The following is a 9,020-nucleotide window of genomic DNA, read 5'->3' on the forward strand; positions in this document are numbered from 1 at the left end:
TTCTACACTTAATCAGATAATTCAGCATGGATAGCATGTTCATCAAAGATTCTTTATTTTCCCTTCATTATTGTAACCTTTCACAGGACGGACAATCAAATTTAGCTTCGTGTTTTTGCCTATTTTTATAAGTCTTCATAATTAAATTTAAATTTAAAAAAAACTTTGAATGATTATAATATCTTCTTAAATATTAAATTTAAATCTAATTTAATCTTTCAAAATTAATTAATAAAATATTATATATTATAAATATGTTTTATTTTTAGTTAATTAGAAATCTTCGACCATAAAATAATGTATGATGTAAATTTAATCCATTGCCTTAAGGTTTTTGGTAAAGAGTGGTGTCGATCCCTTGTCTAATTGGCTCCAATGTTATTGATATGTTATTGGTGTTTGTGTAACCCACATGTGAACCTTCTCCTCGATAGACCCAACAGTCAAACTTGGTCCAGTCCACATGGTGGGCTAAATGAGTAGGCTCATTTAATTACAATATTTTTTTTAATCCAAAAAAATTATAATTTCTTTTGAAATTCAAATTTAAATAATTTTTCTCTAAAACAATGTTAAACTCGGTAATTCAAAATAAAAGAATTAATATACAACTCAAATATAATCTAACTCAAAAAGCTAATAAATAAGTTTATAATATTGATAATTTTTGTGTCATTTATCCATTTATAAGATTAGAGTCTTGAATGGATAAATTTATAATATTTTGCCCTCTTTGAAACATTTTTTTCTTTATTCTCATTTACAATACAATAAAAAAATGTTATCTAATGATATTGAAACACAAAATAATAAATAATTAAATTAAACTGGGTGGATTAGTAAGTCAACCCGGTTCACCATAGGTTCAAATCAAATAAACCGAGTTTTAAATGAACGAATTGAAAATTAATCCTATATAAAAAAATTTCATTTTTTTATATCCAACCCGACCTAAACACGTAATAGGCCAAATCAGAAATTCTAATCCATTTTCACACCATGCTAACCAGTTCTGGATGGAATTGATGAATTCTGAGCTTGAATTGCACATTTACTGTGAAGGAGTCTATATATATATATGGTTATTTCCAATAATGCGTAATCGCATTTATTAGAGTCTGCATCAAACATTGAATAAGAAAGCATAGGTTATAGTAACATTTTAAGCATTAGAGTGTGGCTGACAGTTTGAAATGGCCTTAGAATATGAGTGCCCTTTCCTCTTTTATCTACTCCAAAAATCTAGGATGCAAAGAGATGACATCAACATCTCTTATGGGGTAATTTATAAAAGTTGGTGGAAACATTTAAATAGCTTCCCAATGACTGTTCAGTAAGTTAGGAAAAAAAAAATTAACATGGCTTGATGTTAGATACACTTTTGACCAGAGTAATAAATGGAAAATTGAAAATGTGATCTAGCTCACTGGATCTGCTTATCCAAAGTTAGCTGCACCTGTAATTAATACCATCTTTACCATGGAGATCCTCCCGTGCACATTATTCTAACAAAACAACTTTGAAAGGAATTTACTCTACTTCACAGTATAAACTTTCTAACTTTTTTCCAACCTTCCAAAATTGTGTACTCAATTTCAATGCATGTTTGATTGAACATTCAAATACTTGTTTTAGATTTATTTGTAAGTTATTTAGTTACTGTGATAGATTTATTGAAACATGTGCAAAACATACTACTAGAGGAATGGAGTTTGTGGGTACGTAGTTATAGCTGAATGAACATGTATGGCAACCCATCATGAAATGAGTCATTTACTGCAATCCAAATTCTGCATTCCGTGGTTTTCTTTTGTTAGACTTTCCTATTTAATGTTCATTGTCACAGTGAGACACTGTTTGAAGGGCAGGTTAAAGTGGAGAGATAACTTTTTTTTTTCTATTTTTGGGGCTACAATTTTTCTTCGGGTGTCAAAATGTAAGAGAGTCAAGTGACACAGCTTTGATGGTGTTTTTTCTTCTACTGTTTTTGTTTTTAATTTCTAATTTTGTTTCTTTATTCTTATATTAATTTTTAAAAAAAAAATTGTTTGAATCTGTTCTTCTTTTCATTTTCTCACTAGTTTTGTATATCAAATTTTAAAAACAGAAATAATTGACTATAAAATATCAGATTTATAAAGTAAAATAAAACAAGAAAACAAAATAAAAATAAAATGCTCTAAAACATTTATTTTCACCAAAAGTTTAATATTTTTTCTTTTGAAAAAAAGGACCTATAACATAGCGTAATATGGCCCACGTTGGTGGTTTTTGTTAGCCTTTTTCTATCTACACTCTCCCTCTAATTGCTAAGTTCCACTACCCCTTCCTTGTTTGTATTTTTAAATTACTTCAGTAACCATAATTTTCTCCCTTCTCAAATCAACTTGGTTACACATCTTTTTTTTCATTCGACGTCCTTTCTCTAAAGGTGGCAAAACGACTTGAATGAGTTAGCCCGTCCAAAAGGATGGATTATGTTTAAAACTGCCCTTACTATTAAGAAGTTGAACTATAATCCAAATCAATATTTTATTGTTTTCCGTATAATTTGTAATATTTATTAACAATTTATGAATAGCTTTTAACATTTAAATTTCTTACACACGGAATTGTTTTCAAAATTTGAAATTCTTCATGTAATCTTATGTATTGTCAACATCACTACAGTATTTTTTTTTAGTTTTTCCATATCAGGCAAAAATCTGTTAGTTTTTTTCTCATATAACTCATATTTGAACATATAATTCATCTTTTTCCTATGATATATGCAATTATCTTTACGCCTAATAAAAGTCTTAGTTCTTACTTTGTCTTTAATTATATTTTGGATTTTGTAAATTACCCAATAGTTTTGCTGAGTGATTTTATGAACATTTTGGCACTACATTTTCTTTTTCACATGGATATTTTTTATTCTGTGACCTTCTTTCATTTCATAATTTAAAATAGATTTTTAAATTATGTAATTCAAAACAATTTTAATTTCCAACTTTTTCATAACTAGGTCAGGTCAGTGCTTCATATTTTCTTTAGCAAATCTTGTTTTGCTAATTAATACCTTTTTTTTACATTAAGAAATTTAATAAGTGATATTAGATTTATTACTGATCAATATTACTTTTCTAAAATTACTATTGGTATCATAATGCCTCATCATCTCAATTCTTTTTATCAAATTAATGTCTTCCTGATCTGTATGCATTTGCAATTTTAGTGGATAGCTACACATTTTTCCCTAATGTTAACATAAAAGCGAATGAAATTATTATTTTTTTAATTTAAAGAAATTATATTATTCATCCACTCCAATTTTAAGAAAGAAAGAAAGAAAAAGGACCGTATTAATCACCTAATAAGCATAAAACATTATAACATGATTAAAGACATTGTAGCAAAAGAAAAATAATTCAACAGACAGTTCAGAGAACCTTATAAAAGGATGGAGTAAATTTGTCAAAAAATTCCTATATAATAAAAGAACAGAGTTGCTAGAGACCTCTTGCAAGGGAAAAACAATAGTTAAAGGTAAAGGTACACCTTAGTAAAGGCTGTCTCAGTTCACACACACAAAAGGAATGCTTCACATTATGACCACTTCTTGCTATACCAGGGCATGGTACTCTTCTACCAGGATCAAATCAGTTAATAATTAATAGCAACTTAAATATCAGAAAAAATAGTAGTGATAATGATAACCACGCTCTAAAAATGGACAAACACTGAAATCAAACAAAGGTGACACCTTTCTTTCATTCACTTCCTCTGGGCAAGTAGGAGGGAGTGGAAGGAGAGTTACCACTGTCACGTTGAGACAACTTGAGTTGTTCAGCTTGGTTCCCAGACGATGAATAAGGGTCTGCATCAATCTGCCTCACATTTTCAATCATCTTGACAACTTCAGACATCCTAGGCCTTTGATCCGGCATCCTCACCACACATGACATGGCTATCTGTAACATTTCCACCATCTCTTCTTCTATGTTTGGATATCTCATCAGTTCCAGGTCAAACACTTCAGCTGTCCATTCCTCACGCACAACTGAATGAACCCACCTCACAAGGTGGATAATCTCATCACCACCAGTAGTGTGGATAGGGGATTTCCCAGTCAGAAGCTCTAGCAGCACCACACCAAAACTGTAAACATCTGAGGGCTGTGCTGCTTTTCTGGTGTCTGTCACTTCTGGTGCCCGGTAACCGGCTGCTCGTGATATTGGTAAGGCCAGTGAGCTTGATATGGTTGCCAGACCAAGGTCAGACACACATCCATAATGTTTGGTGTTGAGAAAGATGTTTGAGGATTTGATGTTGCCATGTACCAGCTTGCCACCGTTCTCAACATGGATACGAGCAATGCCTCTTGCAGCACCTAAAGCTATTTTCAACCTTGTATCCCAATCTAAAGGCACCCTCTCCTCTCCTCTCTTGGCTGAAATTTTCAGAAAGAATAATGCATTTTACATGTAAGGACAGTGTATAATAGATGTGGTTAGTCGTGTAATGTGTAGAATGTACCAAACTAGCATTTTCAAGACAAACAGTTTATTTGCATCGTTTGAATCTTGACTTCTTTTGAAATACAGCATGTTCAATATTTGAGTACTTGAATAACTTTAACTACCATTTGTAAATAATATGAAGTCAAATAACAGTCACACTTCAAAACATCATAACATACCAATAAGGATTTGATTTGCTCGATACAAGTTAAAATGCGAGAAATCAGAGAGAATAAAATGCGATAAATGTATCAGCACGTTATGGAAGTATATGCTCAAAGTTTAATGTAGAGAAAGAGAATTTAATTCCTTTAAAGTAAAATTATGTGTGATTTATTAGAAGAAGACGTAAAAGGAAGTAAAGTTGTATTCACTGATGATTTCAAATGAGTTAACTTTTCAATGTACTTTAATTTAAAACAATGAAAATACCCTACTTTCTCACTTTACAATCTTTATTTTAAATTAGTCATAAGAAGTAGAATACGGTCTTGGACTTTACACATACAGGCATGCTTGTCAGTGACAATAACTAAGTCATAGGAATGAAGATGTAACTGAAGCTATTTGATAATTTGAATAATCAAAAGACTCGTTTCTACCAAATACTTTAGTTTAAAACCATGGAAATGCTTTACTTTCTCACTTTACAGTCTTCATTTTAGATGAGTCAAATTCACTGGAGGGCCAATGAAGTTTTTCGAAAAAAAGTGTAAGAAGACTTCATATTTAAACACTTATACATACTTGTCAGTGACTAGCCAGAAACGTAACATGCATAGAAACAATTTGAATAGTCAACACATCCATTTTTATGACGAATTTTGCACATCTAAATTGGTGAATTTGACAATACATATCTCTACTAACATTTGATTAAAGTGCATTATTGCAAATTAGAACATAAGTCAACTGCAAGACAGATTGCCATGAGCTAAAACAGTAGTACGTACCATGCAAAATGGAAGCTATGCTCCCCTGACTGTGATAATCATATACCATGAGTTTCTCATCTTTGGAATAATAATATGCCTTGAGCTCAACAACATTCTCATGCTTAAGACTTCCAACAATCTCCATGTGCTGCTCAAAATCCTTCTTCCCAGCAGCTACCTCCTTTAATCTCTTCACAACAACCGTGGTAGCATCTTCTAGTATTGCCTTGTAGGCAGTTCCAAACGTTCCCTTTCCCAGAACCTCAGCGGAAGCCCTCAACAAATCCTCCAAATCAAAGGCATAATTACATCCCTCAAAGAAAACCAGCTTATTATTTGCATCCTGATTCCTTGAGACAGCTTTCTCAGGAGACATTTCTCCCTTGTGCAACTTCCCACCGAAGGTTTCCTCATCTTCCTCACCTCTTCTTGAGCAGCACACAAAAGTCAAAGAAACAAAAGCCAGGAGGCCTAAAACAGCAGCAGCAACAACCACTCCCAACAGCGCCGCCTCACTGAGCTTTCTACGCCTCCTAGACTTCAAAGCCGGCTCAAAAGCGGGCTGAGGGGCCGGAGAAACTGGGGGAAAAGTTCCAAAGGAAATGTTATTCCCAGAGAATGCAGACTCAGGAAACCTCAACAGAGATTTGGGCACAGTTCCCTGCAAATTGTTGTTGGACAGATTCAGCACCTGCAATCTGGACAAGTTGAGGTCAGGAATTTCCCCAGAAAGAGAGTTGTTTGCAAGGTTCAAACCAGAAAGCTGAGGCAAGGTGTTAAGGGAGACAGGAATGCTGCCATTGAAATGGTTATTGGACAAATTGACAACAGTGAGGTTCTTCCAGGACGAGAAATCAGGCAAAGGCCCAGACAAGTTGTTGAACTGAAGGTAGAGGAAAGACAAGTTCTTTAGATTGGAAAAATCAGAAGGGAAAGGCCCAGATATCACATTGGATCTGAGGCTCAAAGTTTGCAGTGCTGCGAGGCGGCTAATAGTGTCAGGTGGAATAGTGCCATGAAATCCAACCCCTGGCAACCTAATTGCAATTACTCTGGACCTGTCTTCATTGCAAGTCACACCAGTCCAAGAAGCACACATGGGGGAACTCTCATTCCAATTCAGAGGTCTGGAAGGAGGGAACTTGTTCACAAACTCAAGCAACGCCTCCTTATCTTCAAGAGGCTCACCACTTCCTTCCCACATAACCAAACACAAAAGGGAAATGGAACATAAAATGGGTAGAATGTCCATTTCAAATTTTCCTTCCACTCCTGACAGCAGTAGGAACGAGAAGTTTCTCCTGCTACCTTATTTACACAGCAACAAAAGACTATTTCTCCATAGACTGAAACAATCACCGCAAGATTGTTAGTTTAGACGAAAAAAAAGGCACCATTTCCCCTTAAGACAAAGGGGAAACCCGAAAAAGAGAATGAAAATTAAAAAAAAAAGTGTGGAAGCTGGAAAAGGAAATCAGATTCCTAGAAGATTGTCTAAGAAAGTAGAAGCGGACACTGAGAAACTTGTGCATAAAAGAATGAGCTTGCAGGTTGTGTTTTTAAGTTAACAAAGGGAAACATAATTTATTTAATCTGTTTAAAAAAAAGAAAAAAGAAAAAAGAAAAGAAAAGTAATAATATGTGTTCAACTTCTAGCAGGTATGGTGCATCTTTTGGCTCTTTATTCTGTAGCAACTTTTCAGAGGAGATGGCGAACAGAGAAAATTCAAATTTTATAGGAAGATAAAAGAAGCTGAATTAGAACTCCTTGGCTCTAAGCCACTCTATCTTCTTTGCAGATCTGATAAAAGAATGTCCTCTTTGTTTCGAAAAAGAAACAAAACAAAACACCCTTTTAAGTTTAACCTTCTGCGCTCTTACAAATTCAAATAAGATAATTAAATAACATAGAGAACATGCAAAAGAGTTGAGAAAATAAAAAATAAAAGAAGCCTACGAGATGTGTTTTTCTAAGGAACAATGCTCACAGTGCTCTGAGGTTAGCAAGCTAAAAGTTGCACCTTCCAATGCAAAACGAAAAGGGGGTAAGCAAAATGCGATTTTGTGAAGGGTAGAAGAATGTGGAGACAGGAAATTTTGAAGAGCATTCAGCAACGGCTCTATTTGGAGCAGTGAGTGTAACTGTGGGGAGAAAAAATGGAACGTCTGAAACAGTAACAGATACACGCATGGAGCTTAATGGCTATAACACTAAGTAAGAAGTGGAGAGTGAATGCGGAGAGAGATTGGAGAGAATAAGGATTAAGGATTGGAACGGAAAACCGCTGTTCCTATGTTGATGGGGATATGGGTTTATAGGGATTACTGACGTGGACGAATTAGAGATTGACATGTGGGTTCCTTCTTATTTCCTTCGGTTTTTTGGGCTTCCAAAGATAAAAAACAACCACTCTGTCTCTCATTTTGGATTTACTTTTCGACTTTAATTTGTTCCAATTGTTTAAGATTATTATTAGATTCTTAATTAATTAGAGAATTAAACTGTGGAGTTTATATCTAGTATCTAATCAGAATGTAGGGGAAATTGTGTAAAATGGCACTATGGATAGTTTTTTTAAAAGAATAAAATCATTTTTTTTAATTGATCAATCAGTTTGACATTTATAAAAATTAAGAACTTTTGGATAATTTTTTTAAAGATAATACTACTTTGACAGCAGAATATTCTTTCACAGTTATTTGACACTATCTCTTACTATTTTTTATCTTTTATTTTCTTTAAAAATACAAAATTTAACTTTTGTTAAAATTATTTCATAATTATACAAATTGTTACATGACCTTTTCCTTTTTCTTAAAAAAACGAATGTTTTCAGATTTAAATACTATACTATTAGATATTCTACTAATTGAATTAAGTTGAGTGGGGTCAAACTAGTACATGTGTTGAAATTTTTCACATTTGATTGTCTATTTTATTGTAGTAGAATGAGTGTCCTTATACTATTAGTCAGCATCAATAGATCTTAAATATTAGAAATATTAATTAATAATTTGTGGATGTAATCTCTAATACTAACATATTTATAAATAAATTAAGTATATATTTTAAATTTTCAGTTAATAATATGTTTGACTTCTTTTATTTTAGTCTACAATGGTTTATTGTTTAAAATATAACTCAAACTTTAGTATTAATTTACAATTTTGTAAAATGTGAATTATAACTATAATAAAACATGTTAAATATTATCTTACTGTTTTTTTAATTTGAAAACTTCTATTGCTATTTTGTGATTGCAAAATGCCTCGGTCAAATCATTAATACTGATGGACAACTTTAGCCATTTAATAGCTTTTAATTATTTATATAAACATTTTTTTAAACTATGAGTCAATGTATACAGTTATATATTAAAATTAATACAATATATTGAAATTAATACAAATTCTTGTATACAGTTATATATTAACTTTTATAATAAATACTTTTAAAATTATATTAAATGTTTTGTTATTGAGAATTTAAAAAGAACACAATGTTTGTAGGGTGAGAGGGGAAAATGGGTTATCAAATCTATAATAATCTTGTTTATTATACATTTGAGCTAAAAAAAATAGT

General features: G+C 32.4%; 1 protein-coding gene across 3 annotated transcripts; it reads right to left on the reverse strand.

Moving 5' to 3' along the window:
- Positions 1–3,443: 3,443 nt before the first annotated feature.
- LOC124834385 (Leucine-rich repeat protein kinase family protein) lies at positions 3,444–7,699 on the reverse strand. 3 transcript variants are annotated; one of them, XM_088103214.1, is made up of 3 exons: positions 7,459–7,699; positions 5,456–6,783; positions 3,444–4,432 (listed from the first exon to the last, which is right to left on the reverse strand). In XM_088103214.1, exons 2-3 carry the CDS (start codon positions 6,687–6,689, stop codon positions 3,753–3,755), a joined length of 1,914 nt encoding a protein of 637 aa, XP_087959340.1. In that variant the 5' UTR covers positions 6,690–6,783; positions 7,459–7,699; the 3' UTR covers positions 3,444–3,752. The 3 variants fall into 3 exon arrangements, with proteins under 3 accessions (XP_087959340.1, XP_047165013.2, XP_047165012.2); XM_047309057.2 differs by having other exon boundaries at positions 7,426–7,699; XM_047309056.2 differs by having other exon boundaries at positions 7,395–7,699.
- Positions 7,700–9,020: the final 1,321 nt, after the last annotated feature.

This window comes from Vigna umbellata, chromosome 1 (genome assembly GCF_029865625.1).
Source record: "Vigna umbellata cultivar VRB3 chromosome 1, Vumbellata_1.0, whole genome shotgun sequence".
Classification (NCBI taxonomy): Eukaryota; Viridiplantae; Streptophyta; class Magnoliopsida; order Fabales; family Fabaceae; genus Vigna; species Vigna umbellata.